The following is a 17,929-nucleotide window of genomic DNA, read 5'->3' on the forward strand; positions in this document are numbered from 1 at the left end:
GTTTTGACCTGAAAATATCCAGATAAATATTGTTTTGACCTGCAAATATCCAGATAAATATTATATATTTTTCTAAACACTGTGTGGTGTATTTTTGGGGTGCTGTACTGTGTTATTGTATGATTTATTGTACAAATACTTTACACATTGCCTTCTAAGTTAAGCCTGACTCCTCAGTGCCAAGCTACCAGAGTTTGGGCACAGGATAATTTGGATTGTGTGTGACTTACCCTGACTAGAGTGAGGGTCCCTGCTTGGACATGGAGTAACCTGACTGCCAACCAAAGGCCCCATTTCTAACACAGGGCATATAAACCACACATGTACATGTCCTGGCTTCTAACTACGTAGCACCCTGCCCTAAGGGGTGACTTATATTTAGAAAAGGGAGAGCTCAAGGCTTGGCAAATTCTTTTAAATGCCAAGTCGAAGTGGCAGTGAAACTGCACACACAGGCCTTGCAATGGCAGGCATGAGACATGGTTAAGGGACTACCTATGTGGGTGACACAACCAGTGCTGCAGTCCCACAAGTAGCATTCAATGTACAGGCCCTGGGCACATGTAGTGCACTTTACTAGGTACTTACAAGTAAATCAAATATGCAGGTATGAATCAATGTTACCATGTTTAAGAGAGAGAGAGCATATGCACTTTAGCACTGGTTAGCAGTGGTAAAGTGTGCAAGTTCTAAACCCAGCAAAAACAGGGTCAGAAAAGTGGAGGGAGGCAGGCAAAAAGTTGGGGGATGACCACCCTAAAGCTGTCAGGTTTAACAATTTTGTACCTATCTGTCATGGTCACTTTGTGCTGGATGGGGCATGTGGCATACTGATGTGGTAGCTCACATGTTTGGTGCATCGAATATGACACTTAAGGTTTATAATGTACCCAGTTAGACTAGCACCCACTTACCTCAGGCACTATCATCATAAGCACTTTCAAAATGCTCGATCACACCTTTCAACCAGAAGAGGGATAAAAAAAAGCTAGGCTTTCTTTTTAATGCTGGTGATTCCTGGTAGATCACCCTAAAAGTGAGAAGTTGTTCTTTTCTTCTAAAACGAAAAAAATCCCTTACAGCAGCTACTATCGGAAAAACGCAAATCATAGGGGTCAGACCTTCATTACCACTCAGCTCAATTACTAAAATAGCTTATGTGCAGGCCCCTCGATTACTGCACAGCTCCAGAAGGCCGAGACTGGAAATTCCTTGCATTGTGGTGCATCTGGTTCAAATTAGCTTGTTTTGCAATTAAAGTTTGAACCAGCGATCTCCATGTTGGTTGACACACAGGCTAAAGCCTCGTATCCCCTTGAGAACTTCAGAGCTCAAAGAAGGCCAGTCTAACAGACCCCCTTTTTGCCGCGATAATGCCATGGCTGGTCCATCTTATTAAAGGCCCCTTTGACGTGGAATGCATCAGGGTGCTATTGTCTCTACCTGGCTTCAGTAAAAAGCTGAAGATTAGCCTGTTTGTTTAGGCAGCTCATTAAGGCGAGTGCCAGGAGACCCAGGTGGGTGGTGTGTGCTATAGATATGGTTCTAGTTTGTGAATCAATTGGCTACTTTATATGTAACATCCTTGGCCCTGGCAGTGAGTACACAAACTGAAAAATACCCATGATAAAATTGTGCTCCCAACTGTATGGTATCAAGCCTATTCATTAGACATTATTCACAATGTTGGTGCTCATCCTTATGGTGTTATTTAATTTTAATGGTAATCGTCCACTGGTTTTGGTCCTCTCCACTACAATTCACAGATGAGGGTCGTTAACATTCTCTCCGAAAGGCATTAACTGCATGTTCAAATTCTCCAATTTCCATTTGCTGTAGACACCCTTGTGAATTTTTTGTTTTTCTCTTTCTCTTGTCTCGGAAATTCACCCCCTACTGTTGTGACCCCTGCTCTTGTGACCATTTGCCTCTTGTGTAGTAAAGAGTCACTGACTGCCTAACTCACAACTTCAGATTCTATTTAACACAAACGGTTCTCTCTTTTCGTATCACCTTAACTACTCTCTGTACTCACTAAATTGTGGCAGGTTATGTCCCATTTACCCTGGCTAACCAACCCTTCACTTGCAAACAACATTTTCAACCTGTAACACTGTTCACCTGAACCCCTCCCCATTTTATAGCTTAAGATCTGGAAGATCTTGGAATTCACAAAAAATCCAGCGCTATTTCAAAGAAACTGCAGCTATCACAGCTGCCCAGGAGTACTCCTGGAATCCTCTGCAAATTCCTAAAAAGTGGAATGTACTCCATATGTCGAAGGAAACCAAAAGGTGTAACTTTCGGGCATTTAAAAAAAAAATGGACATAATGGAGAAGATTTTAGATAAGTCCCAAAATGGAGTAACCAACTTGCTTGATTATCATGCATGAGAGGAAATCTCTTTGTCATTGTCATGGTATCTGTGAGAATTACATACTTCTAAGAGACAGTGCTATTCAACACAGGCACGTCTTTAAATACACTATACATGCTAACATGTTTTTGGGAATCACAGCGCCTGGAGAGATTGCGAGGTATGTGAATAATTGTCATCAGTTTTGTAATCCATTAATAAATATGCTAGTGACTTCGCATTGCCAGTGCTTAATTTGTAAAATATATAAGTGCCAGAGCCCTTGTCATGAAGCATTTGCAGACTGCAACTCCCATTGTCCATGTTAGTGACAGTACTTACACAACTACTAACCATCACCTCTGATAAGTGTGATAATTCAGCCCCTAAAGCTATAAAAATGGCTTGGAAGGCGAGCATTTGTCGTATTTAATGTTCAGTGAATTAACGAACAACTGCTGTTTTGATCATCTCTAAATTACTCAATCATTGCTGTCATGTAACAGAATGTCATAAGTGCCAGTTCTAACAAATAAGTGCTGGTGCCAAGCACCGGAAACCGCCGGCACAAATTAAGCACTGCTCATTGCACATTTTAGCATAGAGAATCCTGTATAACACATAAATCGCTATTCAGATTTCCATAAGAAAAGCTTCCAGATATAGGATCGCCTTTCAAGAGCATATTATAAAGTATCTACAGGGACGTATTCATTATATTTTGTATTAATACTATTTATTGTGCAACTGACAATTCAAGATCATGTCAAGCTTGCAGCATGTATATCTGCAGAATGATAGTTTTAAGTACTGTGACATGTATTATTAAATGATGCGGTGTCTCTGCAAACATTCCTTTGCTTTTCTTTTCAGAGTCTCCAATTGGTCAGATTCGACCTCCTCATGGTAGTGTGACCCCTCAGAAAAACAGCAACCTGCTGGTGATCATCGTGGTCACTGTAGGTGCCATCACTGTGGTGGTCGTGGTAATTGTGGCGGTGATATGCACGAGGCGCTCCTCAGCACAACAGAGAAAGTAAGTTCCTTTGATTCAACGAGTCAATAAGTGAAAAATGTTCCATACCCTAACAACTACCAGTGTTTGGCAGAAAGTGCAATCCTGAAGCAGTCAATAGCGCTGAGGAGCTGGAAGGTCGTCTGGGGCTACTGTGTATGCACAAGACATATTATCTGAGGAAAGCTTCTGCAATCGAATGTAACATTATCATAGAGAGCTTTTAAAAAAGCAGAAAATGCCATATACACCAAGCTAAATCAGTCCATATTGCCTTACTAAAGTCCAGATTCTGAACCTTATAGTGATCCTCATTTGGGGCCAGATGTAGTAAGCGTTTTGCATGGCGCAAACTGCGAAAATCGCAGTTTGTGCCATGCAAAATGCGCATCGCGATGCACATTCCCATTGTGCGAGTCGGTACCGACTCGCAAAATGGGAATGCGACTCGCAAATAGGAAGGGGTCTCCCCTTCCTATTTGCGACTCGCACAGCGATGCAGAATTGCTTTGTGACCGCGAACGCGGTCGCAAAGCAATTCGCAGTTACCACCAGTGTCACACTGGTGGTAACCCATTCGCAAAAGGTTTCGTAATTTTTTTGTATTGCAACTTGTTTTCCTTTAAGGAAAACGGGCTGCAATACAAAAAAAATAAAACTGCTTTATTTTAAAAGCAGTCACAGACATTGAGGTCTGCTGTCTCCGGATGGCCACCATCCCTGTGAGTGCAGGGAATCTCAATGGGGTTGCAAAATGCGACCCACCTCATTAATATTAATGAGGTGGGTCTTTGCGACCCCATTGAGATTCACAGACGGTGTCTGAGACACCGTTCTGCATCTGATTTTCCGATTCGGAAATTGCGAGTCGCACCGACTCGCAATTTCCAAATCGCAAAATCGGAATTTGCTACATCTGGCCCTTGGCTCTTACTGGTTAAATCAGAATGATCAGAAATTAGATAGTACCGCATTCCTAGACATCCCCTCGCATGATTCCACCACTTAAAATACAGTGAAATTTTCGAGTGGGAATTAGGTGAAAAATGAAGAACTATGGATAAAATCTGGCACAGTAACTTTAGTTTTTTCTGTGGAAATTCCCCATTTCCTCGTGGACAAATCTCAGAATTCTACAGTTTTTCTCCATCAGTATTCCAGGCAATTTCAGAATGAGTAACCTAGGCCACGTACAAGTACTGCAAGTAAAGGATTACCCAAAGGGTCTGTCGCCTTTTTTTTTGCTTGCCATGTACGCTTTAATTATACCCATAGTTATTTTCTATAGTTTATAAATATTTCAGTGAGTTAATTCCCTTGTATTCTCATCCCAAAAGTAGCCACAACATTCTCTCCTGCTCACAAAATAAACCAGTGAAGATCTGGCATTCCCGATTCAGTCTTGAATATATCCACCTGCACTAGAGAAAAATTCCTGGCATTTGCCAAGAACATCTGCAAAATTCAACTCCTTTGCGAACCTGCATAAAACGTTCATACTCCCCATGCTGTCCTTAGCAGTCTAAGAAGAAATGCATGCTCATTGGAGAAAAGTGATGCCTCTATGATACCAACATAGAGACATGGAAATATTGCCACAGTATGACTTATCCAGGATGGTAACCCTGAATATTGACCCCAGACTATTGGTGGGGCACAATATTCAGGGTAAAATATAAATAATAAAAATGAAAGGTAATTTAGTCTCGATTTTCTCTACCTAAATCCAAATATATGTACTTATGCAGAACATATATGTTCAAGGTACGTAAATGTTGAATTATGAATATTAAATCAATAGTTCCTTATGTGTACTAACTTATCATTATTTGGTCCCTTGATATTCTGTCCTTAACTATTCTTGTATTACAGTATTCTGGGGATCATTATTTAGTAATACAATCCTCGTCTAGGTATACAGACATACTCCTTCTAATAATCATAAAGCAGGAGTACTCCTGTGTTCGAGAGGCAGGGGCATTAGAAAATGATTGGAATTTCTTCAGTTTTGATATTTCTTAGTGTGTTGATGGTAATGTATGGTTAAATCTTTTTTTCCTCAAAACGAAAGCATAAAGTCAATACTCTTTTCTCAGAAAACGTGCAACACATAGTGCTGGCAAAAGAAAAGGGAGCCAGAAGGACCTTAGACCTCCAGACCTCTGGATTCATCATGAAGAGATGGAGATGAAGAACATTGAGAAACCATCAGGCTCTGATCCCTCTGGAAGGGACTCCCCAAGACAAAGCTGTAAAGATCTTACTCCAGTGAGTCACAGCCAGTCAGAATCTCAGCTCAGCAGCAAAAATACTTCACATTCAGGTAAATCTTAAACTGTCTGCTTAACAGAAATATTACCTCATCTATGCTTCATTTTTAACACGTCTGTAAAATGTAAAGAATACTGGGACGCTGTTTCTTAGTATGCATGAACTGATGTTGAGATGAAAGTGAAAGGTTGATATACAGTGGCAGAATTGTTTGTGGAAACATTTTGTACCTACAGTTGTATTATCTCTTCTGTAGAGGTTCTGGATTACCAAAAGTATACTTTTTTGAGTCAAATAAATTATATGTTGGTTAGGCAAAATTGACCAGTATACTTTTTAAACCATGAAGAGAATAAATATTGCTTTTTAATGTGTTTCGATTTTTAATGTGTGGGTGTGAAGACACTGTTCTTCTTTCAGTAGCTTCATGGTAATTAGTAATAGCCAACATTATGAATGATGGTCATTCATTTCACATGTGTAATGATATGTGATAAAAAGTTTCAAAGGGTATATTATACAGGAAGAAGGATTACTTTTCTATTGATTTTGAGGTGTTTTTTGTTTTTTAAAAACTCATTTAAAGTTTTTTATTCAGGCAGCCAATCTGCTGGGGTGGTAGAGGCTTAAACTGTAAGCATGGATGGGCAGTACCTTCCAGATTTGGAGTTCCTGGCAATGCCTGTGGGGACCTTTTGCCCAATGTGCTTCTGTCAAGATGGCAAAAGTGCAATCAGCAAAAGTTTAATATCGGCCAACAAACAAAGCATCCTTTGGATGCCATTCCGGTTCTCTGGTGGATTCCCCACCAGTGGATGCTTTCCCTTGGGCAGGCAGCTGAGGCTTCACCATTTGAAACTAAGATTGTACATGATGTTCAGAAACTGTGAGTTAGGTAGTCAGGAAAGGTGCTAATTGTCAGTGGGTTTACCATTGCTGACCGACTCATGATAAGGCACAGGTTTAGATTTTGGAGGACAGGTTACTCGATCACAATGGTGACGGATATCTCACTATTGGAATATAAATCCTATAGGAAATATTAGGATTGATATTTCTGTGGATAGGATATTTGTTACCGTTCGAATGCAGTAACTTATCCGTCGAAATCTAAACCAGGCTCTCAGTCTTTTAAAAGTATTATTTGTTTTTCATCATCAAGCCATATTGCATTTTTATTAAGCATTTTAGCTTTGTTTTTAAAATGTACTGCCTAATCAAATTGATCAAAAACATTACCATGAGTTAATGGCTAAGGATAATTTCAAAAGATCAACTAAACACCAGCTGTTAAGCAATTATTCCTAGCCTATTAGGAAAGTTTGTAGTTGTAATAATATATTTAATGTATCAAAATTCTTGGCGTGTATATGCTTCAGAAAGATTTTACAAAAGGAAACAGGCATTTGCTTTGTGTGGTCAATAGTTTTGCTACAAATAGCTGGACATTACAACATTGCTTATTTTTGTATATGAACAGACAATTCTGACCTCATTCTTGGGCTGTAAATTTGCTCATTGGTTACAGTTATTGTTTAATGTTGCCTGGTCAGTGAGCATGTAAAACATTGTAGTTCTCCAGAGCTTTGTGGTCCGATCCAACATTTGTGTCAAGGCTTAATGCACACTGTAATTTTGAATACAGCAATAAATTATGAATCAATTGATTGTATTTTCCCTAGGGCCTGATACAGAGGAAGTTGGAAGCAGTATGTCTACATTAGAGCGCTCGCTTGCAGCCCGCAGAGCAACACGTGCCAAGCTGATGATTCCAATGGACTCTCAGCCAAACAATCCCTGTGAGTATCACCTTTCTATCGTACTTCCAATAATTTAGGACCAAGGTATGGTAACAAAAGGACAGTATGTGGTCAATTATAGAGCTGTTCTAAGGTGTGGTACTTTATGATACTTAGTATACCTGACGAGGCATGAACCCTTTTTGTGACCTGAGAATTCCTAGTATCAAATACAGATGAAGAGCTAATGTTACTAAGTTGGCTACATTCAAAGATGTATTACAGTGAAAAGTGCCTTTTGGAAATTGATGAAAAGTGTTGGAAAAACACAGGAAAATGATGGTGCATTGAAACAGATTATTTCCCAACATATTATTGCAATGTGCATATTTACTGTATTTTGGAGGAGGCTAAGAGAAAGAAAGGATTGAAGAGGTAAGGATTTATTATGTGACATGATCCTGAGTGATGTGACTGCTATGCTATTGCCACTGCTATTTATGTAGTACAGCCCCTGAGGACTATTGGGAGCCTTCAGAAATATGAGGATCTGCACCTCTAGTGAGCCCTAGAGGCAAGGACTTTGAGGGAGATTGTAAATGGGATTAAGAAATGCCCCTTCACAAAATAAGAACATTCAATTTGGTTCGATTAGAGTCAATAATGAGAGTTAGGGTGCTATTTCAAGATTTTATTAAAACATTAATTCATCAATATCTTTATTGGCAGATCATTATTCTCAATAAAATGACAGAGCAAAGCATATAGCGTGTCTCATGAATATCTAGACCCTAATCTAATCTGGTTTCAGGGAAATTAAAGGTCAGTAAAACACAAAAAGAGCTCTCACGTCCGATGTGAGAGCATATAGCTTTGTAATAGAGTAGCTCATAGGAAAGAGACTGAGAGTTTCAGTAGAGCCTCTCAGCAATATGTTTGGGTGGAATAACGCTAGTCTTTGAATGAATCCAAGACACATCAGGGAAGAGAATAGAACAAAATGTGTCAAAGTTAGAATGCTCTCAGAGTTTCACCGCCAGGCTGTGTCTGCTCAACTCTCAAGAAAAAGATCTAAGAAAATAGGTTGGATCTCTCTATCTAGTCTGAAAACACACATTGTATACTGCAACAAAGTATGAAACATGGGTGGATAATCTTCAGCTCTGTCCATTTTGAGCATGATGTCTTCATGTGACTAGGACAGTTCCACTAAGAAGGGAAGGTTTAACAAATAATAAAATATGATACATTCAATTATTCTTCAGAGTCGTGAGAAACATGCTGATTTCTTCTCATCATTTGTTGTCTATAGGATAAAAACAGTCAAGGTAAGTATAATACAAATTTGAGATGATCTCTCATCTGCCCCCATATGCTGTTCTGACAGGGCCTATTTATAAATGAACAGTTTGTAAGGTTAATCTACCATTACAGTAAGCCTTTACACAGGTTACATGGTCAGGAAACAAAGCTATAACACTCTGTATTTATTTACTTATTACCATTGAACATTTGCGTCTTGAAAAATAATACTTATGACCATGACAAATGTCAAAAGCAAGAAAGAGAAAAAAAGGAAGGAAACAAACAGGTTAATAATATAGGGGGTCATTCCGACCCTGGCGGTCCATGACCGCCAGGGCCGGGGACCGCGGAAGCACCGCCATCAGGCTGGCGGTGCTTCCATGGGCATTCTGACCGCAGCGGTACAGCCGCGGTCAGAAACGGGAAACCGGCGGTGTCCCTCCAGTTTCCCGCTGCCCCAGGGAATCCTCCACGGCGGCGCTGCTTGCAGCGCCGCCATGGGGATTCCGACCCCCTTACCGCCATCCTGTTCCTGGCGGTTTTCACCGCCAGGAACAGGATGGCGGTAACGGGTGTTGTGGGGCCCCTGGGGGCCCCTGCAGTGCCCATGCCAACGGCATGGGCACTGCAGGGGCCCCCTAACAGGGCCCCACATTGATTTTCAGTGTCTGCCAAGCAGACACTGAAAATCGCGACGGGTGCCACTGCACCCGTCGCACGCCTTCAACTCCGCCGGCTCCATTCGGAGCCGGCTTCCTCGTTGAAGGCGCTTTCCCGCTGGGCTGGCGGGCGGCCTTCTGGCGGTCGCCCGCCAGCCCAGCGGGAAAGCCAGAATGGCCGCCGCAGTCATTTGACCGCGGTGCGGTCATTCGGCGGCTTCCGCCGGGTGGGCGGTTACCGCCGCCGGCGGGAGTCGGAATGACCCCCATAATGATTGTATTGTTATACTAGGCGCTCTATCACTATAATCAGATTCATGCATCGCAAAAGTTCAGGCTATTAGAGTGAACACAAATAACATAATCACTAGGAATACATCAAGTCAAAATATTTTGTGATAACTGGCTGACATCATACCTATCCATAAAAAAACTACTCCTAAACCTGTCCAGGGAACTTTCGTCCAAAAAGAGTCATAGATAATTTAATGAAGATTTTCTTCTCGCTGGTGTTGGATGAAGTAATGAATGAAAAAATTGAAATCACACACTCTCTCATTTGCATTCTGAATTCATGCCTGTAATTTAGCCCCATTAGGATTTAGTTTACTCATGGTTAAATGGAAGACTGTAGACCTTTCTCACTGGCATCTTTATGTCGCAAGGGTGCGTACTTGGTCCCACAGTGAGGCTTTATCCTAAACAGGCACCTATTTCTAGAGCAACAGATACAGGTCACTATCCTCAAGGCCAGGTTCTTCTTGGAATACTGTGGGACAGACCCAAGTTATTGCTGTGTTTTGTTGAATTAGTACCAACATGCAGCCAGTGCTAAATTTGTAGCCTTTATGTGAGAAAAACATGGAGAAAATCTGTTGTCACATGAGTTTCCCCATTTAACGCTACATGTGTCATAATTTAATTATTATCTAGCATGAAATGCAATTAACTGTTTATAAATTACTGCACAAATCAGAAAAAATCCACTAAATATACAGAGAATCAGTGGCTTTCCTGAGCAACTCCTCTTATCCTACCAGTTATAGTTAATAATATGCCGAACGAGGAGCAAAGACAATAATTAAATAATCATATGAATGATAGTTACATTTCTACTAAATATGCTTAATATTGTATTTTGTTCCTCCAGCCGTAGTCAGTGCAATTCCAGTGCCAACTCTGGAAAGTGCCCAGTACCCAGGAATCCTTCCGTCCCCAACGTGTGTCTACCCACATCCACAGTTTACACTGCGTCCTGTGCCATTCCCAACTCTGTCTGTAGAAAGGGGATTTGCAGCAGGTCGAAGTAAGTGACTTTGTTTACTTGGTTTATGTCTATATGTTGAGGAGCCCACTTTATTTCAATGCACATTGTGAAACCTTAAATTAGTGTAGCAAGTAAAGTGATTGTTGTAAAAGAATATCTAATTGTCAAGTGGGTGTATTGGACCAATCAGACAATCCCAAAAGAAAGTTGGGGATTAAATTAAACACACTGAAATAGATGAATCTTCTCTTTTCACGCTCTACTTTTTCTAAATCTGTTGATCCATACTTCTTATTTATTACACTATTGTACCATTCCTCTAACCCAAGCTTTCAATATGCATGCCTTCAGGCATATCCAAGGTCATGACTTCCCTTTTGCACACTTTCTATGCCCTTCTTGGTTTTACTGCTTTTTATATTGTCCTTAATACTGGCTCTTTTATATTGTAGCCCTGTAGAGTTATAAGGGTTTAATTTCACCACAGTGAGTCTTGAAAGTTTCAGATTATCCTCCCCTAGGTCATGACATTCTTCACACACATACGTAACTCATAAGTTGCAATATTATTGCAACAGTGATTAAAATGGTAATCAAGAGCCTTGGTAGGGCTAGGGATGGAGGGATGACAAGAGGAAAGGGAGCACTCGCTGTCTCAAAGCAATTTCGTAATAAAGAACCACAGCTTTTACTTTGTTTCTGTAGTGTCCAGCTCTAGTCCACTTTTCATTGAGGAGTGCTTGCTTGGGGGTGGTTGGGGCGGGGCACAACCACTGTGATCTTGAGGCCTTCTTATGATACATATGGAAAGTGGGGAAATGGCTCCCCATTTCATTTTCATAGTTTTTTAGCACAACAAAATATACCCTGAACAATGCAGCAGAAATCAAGGGCACTGTTACATTCAGCAAAGCAGACTATTCTATAACTATTACTAATGATGTGCTTCCCGCACACTTTTATGTTAATGGGGTACAAATACACTGTTTATTAATAACCATGGTACTTGGGGGTCCAACAAAGAGAGCACAAACAAGCATAAATCTCTTTTTGTATTGGTTTGATTGTCTTTGACATACTTTTGTAATAAGTAGCGAATCATAGTAATTTCCCTCAATTGTATAGTAGTGTTTTAACTATTGCCCCTTCCTCTGGGAATGGAAATTGTGCTAAAACGCATGAGGAGCCAACAATTGCACACAGACAAAGTCATAAGAAAAGTCAAAGTGATTCCTGTCGACCCTTAAGGCCCCACCCCACCACAGACACTGCCAGTACATGTTATTGTAGACTCAATCAGGAGGGCCTGAGCTAGACTGTACAACTCTGGTTCAGTTGCTACTGTTGGGGTCTTTCCTTGTTTATTCGGGCCTCTTGATTGGACCCGCCTCAATGCTCACTGTTAACATTGTGCAGGATCAGCCTTCAGCACCTAGATAAAGTACAGGCATACATTGAGACATTCCAAGACAGTTAATTTTATTTGGTGGGACACAGACCTGTGGATTGTACTAAGTAGATGTCCATATAGGACTAAGCATGATTAATTACATGGAAGGAGGCGAAGATGTATGCAAAAGTGATATCCAATAAAATGTACATTTAAATACATGATAACAATATAGCTTTTATTGTGCATTGTGTGCAATAAATCTTTGAGTTGAATAATATTAGAGTAAGGATTGTAATTGCTTGTTATATTTTGATGAACTTGAATATCACAAGTATTTTTCAAGATGTGTATTTCAGAATCCTAAATCATGCTTCAAAATCAAAATCCACTATGATTTGTACTTAGCCACCCATATTTCTTTACACTACATATGTGTTCTCTTTCTTTAAGACAAGTATTACTTTAAAAAAATTGAAATGGAAGATGTAATTTATCTTTGAGCTGTCATGATCCGAATATCGCAATATTAAATCACGCTCAGCACTATAATATTAAAAATATCTGTTTAATAAATAGCTAATCATGACCCTGAAAATTTAAAGATACATAGTTTCTCTCTGTCTGAGCTATAAGGCATTTCACGAAATTAAACACAGCACATGTTGATCTCTTTCCAGTAGTATCAATGTATATCATTAGTTCATAGTCCATCTCACAGCTTGTAAGTCATGCACTTAGTCCATCTGCCACTCCATGCTCCATTAAATTTGGTTTCATAATGTAAATGCCCATCATTGCAAGCGTCATCATCTCTGCTAACCAGCTGTGTGTCTGTAGTAACTATATGGATTTGTAATTTCCACCAATACCAATTGGGAACGATTCATGCAAACATGCCAATTCTGAATTTTAAGTCACTGGTATAAGACAGATATTTATGGACTGAGGCCTTAAAACTCATATTTAATTTGTATATTTCTTTGCAGCAATTAGTGAAGGCCCATCCACACAACAGTCATCAATGTTACCACAAGCACAGCTGGAACATTCAAACAATGAGGATGCACCCAGCAGAACCATCCCCACTGCCTGCGTCCGGCCAACGCATCCTCTCCGCAGCTTTGCAAACCCTTTACTACCTCCACCAATGAATGCAATAGAACCTAAAGTCCCTTACACCCCACTTTTATCTCAAACAGGTAACATTGTACATATTTAATTAGATTACAATATATACCTCAATACCACTACTCTGTTCAATGCATAATTCAAATGATATTTATTAGTTTTTTTAGATTCTTTAATAACGACAAAGAACAAACTTATTCACAATAATTCTCGTCAAGCATTACTGACTGTTTTTGTTTAATTTGTCACATTCCAGTCAACAAATCCTTAGCAAACAGGAAAAGAATTGTGGTGTCCATTGTTCAGACTTCATGTGTTGAGTGTATTACTAAGTAGCCTATTAATCACAAAGACCATGAGTGTTGTGCCACAAATGCAAAAAGAGAGATAGTTTGCTCAATTACCAGCCATAGGGTATCTAGCAAGAGTAAGGTGCATGCTTAGATATTTACAGAAATGTCAATTGCTCATTGAATAGAATATATATTTTTTTAAACAAGAGGATTGTGTGTCAGATATTGTGACCAAAATGTTGACTACCAAAACATCACAAAAGTACATATACAGAGGTAAGTATAGAATTACTATTCATAACTCCACATCTGCTGATATTGACAAAAGCAGCAAGACCTCCCTAACTCCTCAAGGACATCCTTAGTAGTTTACAAAATAAAGTAACTGCTAATTAGTCATTGCTAAATTCAAAACTGAGTAATTTACATTGTCCCCTGTTGCATAATCTGAGTACCTGAATTAGTTCAAAATATTTTTCAAAGTTGTAACCTTTAGTAGCTTGGCAACGCTTAAAACAAGAAGACTGCGAAATCCTGCGAAAGATAGTTGTATGTTGAAAAAATAATTCCCTTGCATATCTACTTTTAGGATGACAACTCTTCCACAAAATGATTTTGATGGAAAGTTCTCGCACAAGTTTTCAGCTGACAAATTCTACCTTAGGTGTGGTTGAGTGAAGTTTAAACCAAGCAAAAATCCAAAAGTTTATAATTTAACACAGCTTTACTGGTGACATTTCATTTTTGCATATTTCTAACGAAAACTGAAACAAAAAACTGTGAACATGGTTGACATTTTCCAAGAAACATTGAGTCATGAAACAGATTCACATTATGCTAAGGCCTGGTTATGATATGTTTAGCTTTATTTCCAGAGTACTATAAAGATCAATGGAACTTCGTGCTCTATACTTTCTCTCAAATGGCTAAATTTTGAGCTCATTTCTTTAGAAAAAAATGAATAGCTTGCTCTACACACATCATGCCTATCTGATATTAAAACTCTCCTCTAGACTTATATGCAGAGCAGGTGTGACGTTAGTTTGCATAAAACCAGAGAAATGGTGATTCATTCAGAGTAGAGGTGGTAAATTGCAAACCTCAGAAAAGAAGTGGTAATCTATACACTCTTTGAGTGTAAATTATATGGAAGAATTCACCACTGAAGAAATTGCAATCACCAAACTACAACAAGGCAGTCAGAATTGCTCCTCTGACAGGGGATGCTATAATAGAACTTAACCCTACTGTGGAAAAGCACCATGCTACCTCAGGGCACTGATATTCCTTTTGCAGGGATTTCTCTCCTGGAAATTGCACTTGTGAATGGAATTATATCACTGCTGTTTTTCAGATGATTCTATGTTAACATAATTGTAAATAAAGTCCTGGGTAGTCTGTTTTCTTGCTCAAGATGCTTAGACCTGTCTGAACTAACAGCTTAAAGGAAAGTCTATATGTTTACGTAAGTGAAGTAAGATTTTATTGGATTGTATAGTAAGCATTCCTTTGGGGTCACTTTTGACAGTATTTCACAAAGTTCCTCTTTTCCAATTTCTTTCCATGTTTCAGCACTTTTGTTGAGATTATTTTTCCATATCTCTCTTTTGCTTTTCCCCAAGGTCTCACTGCACAAGGTTTTCACATAAATACATTGTGATAGATGTTCTCTGCCATAACTCCTGCCTGTATCAGAGACAAACAATCACCGCAAACCCTGCATTTGTTTGCAGCTACAGAATTGTTACACGGTCCTTCCCCACTGAATATCTGACAGATATTACTGATTACTGATTCCAAAAGACCACTCACTGCTGCAGCTGCTGTCAGCAGGCTTTCAAATGAGAGAGAGCGACATTCAGATGATTTCACTTGGTCCCCTTTCAGGTTAAATTGAAAATGCTTGATGGAGTGTCAAGCTTACTGCATTATAGATCTGGCATAAATTCTACAAAGGGACCAGCAAAGGAAATTTTCTCCCACACCAAAGTCAAATCCTTTTAGCTATTGAAAGGATCAGGTGCACTTTAAGTAAATGTGCATATGGGGGAGTATTTCTCTTGTGCTGAATGTCTAAGAGGAAAGAGAATGAAACCTATGAAATAGTAGTTGTCACTTTGTATCACCAGTTTACACCTCACACCCTTATAAGCCCCTGTGTTTTCTGGAATATTTGGCAAATCAGTATTTTGGTGTTTCCTTACATGACTGGGATAATTATTTTATTGTAATCAAGCAGAGAGTGCACATATTTCAATTGTTTAGCAAGTCCAGAGAAAATACAGGTTATGGTTCCTAAAGTGCAAGGTTTACCTCTTCCTCAGACAGATTTAGTTTGCAGTGTCGCTCTCAGCATAAATAACCTCTGTGTCATGTTTTTGGCGAAGAACCAACACAATGGTCTTATGCAATGAGTTGCAAGGCATCTTCTGCAATATCAAGAGCAGGAGATCTCTTCAAGCATTAACTCATTTTGAAGGGCAGCATTCATCATATATAATGAAATGTTCTTTATGGAAACAGGATAATTCTTTTACAAAAATGTATGACAGCCAGGATCATCACTGTACTCTGGTTGGACTGTATTTTAAGAGCATTCCGGTAACACATGTTAATAAGTACCCAGTAGGTTGTGCCTTGTAAGTCCACAAGGCAGAGTGCCTGAGTATTGAATAATTCTATAATTAAAAAGTGAATGCTCACAGTGATTGAAGGCCTAAATGTTTTTTTCAGCAATGAGATCCAGCTACATTTTTATAGGACAGACCTAGGTGTAATAAAGATATTTATTTCTGATCTTAGCCTGAAAAAATCAAAGTCATTCAACTGTATTTCTTACTGAATATGCAAAAATCTGATTTAATGGTGACATCACATTTTCAATAACTCAAGTGGAAATCTAACTTTGTGAAAATGTACTCTAAGCTTCCTAAGACAGAACTGGCCTAAAATCCGTTCTTCTGCGGATTTCAGCTCCAGATCAGAAATATACATCATTGTCCGATAGGGTTAATTACCATAGTTCTGAAACCGTTGGCTTGCCTCTGAGCCCAAGTAGGATTGGAAGGTGTTAACTGTTGACCACCTAGCGGGGATTAAAGTGGACAGAAACAGTTGTGAGAACAACCTTAGCCATCCATCTTTTGACCTGGAGATACCAGGGAAGTCTTCACCTATTTAATCCCAGAACCCTTCAAGACAGCTAAGCTCCAGTCGCAGTGGCGAAGAGAACCTGTTTGGGCCCTAATAATGAGGGATCTTCACAATAGGGGATGGCTAAGGAGCTGCAGACTGGCCTGCCTGGTTGCAGAAGGGATTTGCCATGTAAAACGTCAAATGGGCTGCTCCATAATTATTACAGTAAGGTAAAGAAATTGGCCATAGGTCCTTGTCAACCATGAAATGTTATTTTCAATGGCACTTTACTTTTTCTAGGTACATTTTGGCTTGAAAAACTAAAAAAAAATCATGTCTTCAGTTAGCCTTAATCTCTTCCGATGATCTTGGTGTATTTTCACTCATTAATGTTTTCTCAATTTGTTTATTGTTAGAAATGACCATCTTTGGTGTGATGTTCTCGCAGATTTTTGCCTTCTCCGCTCTATTTTTGCTGGCATTAGGATTCTGCTTTCTTTAACCTGGCATACAAGTTGTAACATGCTTGTGCTCCCTCCTTTCCAAACACTGGAAAATTGGTCTACACACCTTTAGCACATTTAAGTATTAAATTATACTATATGTAATCAAGGCCTGGCAATTGAAAATTGCAAGTGGGCTGCAGCACTCATTGTGCCACCGACTAAAGTAACAGTGCAAAACATGTCTCAGACCAGCACGACAGCATGTAGTGCAGTTTTAAACTGCTGTTTCAACCTGGCAAAATAAACCTTTTTGCCAGACCTAAGCCGTTCTTTTTAACAGTTATAATACACCCCTAAGGTAGGCCCTAGAAACCCATAAGGCAAGGTGTAAGGTATTAAAAAAGTCAGACATGTGTACTTAAGTTTTGTATGTTGGTCCTGCTCTATGTTAATGTAGACAGCCTGGAACATAAAAAGGGTAAAGGGGAAAATGTGACCAGACCTAGTTCAGATTTAGACAAACCTAGAGACCCCCATAAACAGGCTAGCACTTGGTATAGAAGAGGCACACTCAGAACCTCTCACCGGAACACTACTGAGCCTGTGTAATATTCAGAAGAATGTCTGCCCTGCTGCCTCAAAGAGGAAAACTTGGACTGCTTGCCTTGAGCCCAGGATCCCCAAAAGTGACTTCAAGGGTCAGTTGCCTGACCTCCTGTTTGAACTACAGGGACACTACAAGCTTCCGGAGGCACTTCTGGAGCCTTTGGAACTGGACCTACTTGAGTCTTGCTGCTGGCCTCTGCTAGAGTCAGTCCTGACCCCTAAGAGGGTCCTCACTAGGTCCTGGTCCCTTGGCTGGTAACAGAGTGTTTGCGTTCTACTTTAAATCTGCAAAAATGGGGTTTCAGGTGAAAATCG

At 39.7% G+C, this 17,929-nt stretch overlaps 1 protein-coding gene and 1 long non-coding RNA gene across 6 annotated transcripts in view; one reads left to right on the top strand and one right to left on the bottom strand.

Annotated features, from left to right (window-relative positions):
- The window catches only part of DCC (DCC netrin 1 receptor), a 1,057,140-nt gene that overhangs the window by 1,010,048 nt on the left and 29,163 nt on the right, over positions 1-17,929 (top strand). For all 4 annotated transcript variants that reach the window (XM_069219408.1, XM_069219414.1, XM_069219423.1 and 1 more), the window contains exons 23-27: positions 3,231-3,393; positions 5,469-5,695; positions 7,326-7,442; positions 10,497-10,652; positions 12,993-13,205. In XM_069219408.1, coding sequence (XP_069075509.1) covers positions 3,231-3,393; positions 5,469-5,695; positions 7,326-7,442; positions 10,497-10,652; positions 12,993-13,205 — 876 coding nt within the window. The remainder of the gene's footprint in view (positions 1-3,230; positions 3,394-5,468; positions 5,696-7,325; positions 7,443-10,496; positions 10,653-12,992; positions 13,206-17,929) is intronic.
- Positions 8,551-17,929, bottom strand: part of LOC138279921 (uncharacterized) — a 78,795-nt gene continuing 69,416 nt past the window's right edge. For both annotated transcript variants that reach the window (XR_011200875.1, XR_011200877.1), the window contains exon 3: positions 8,551-8,688. This is a non-coding gene — a long non-coding RNA (uncharacterized lncRNA). The remainder of the gene's footprint in view (positions 8,689-17,929) is intronic.

Source organism: Pleurodeles waltl, chromosome 1_1, assembly GCF_031143425.1.
Source record: "Pleurodeles waltl isolate 20211129_DDA chromosome 1_1, aPleWal1.hap1.20221129, whole genome shotgun sequence".
Lineage (NCBI taxonomy): Eukaryota > Metazoa > Chordata > Amphibia > Caudata > Salamandridae > Pleurodeles > Pleurodeles waltl.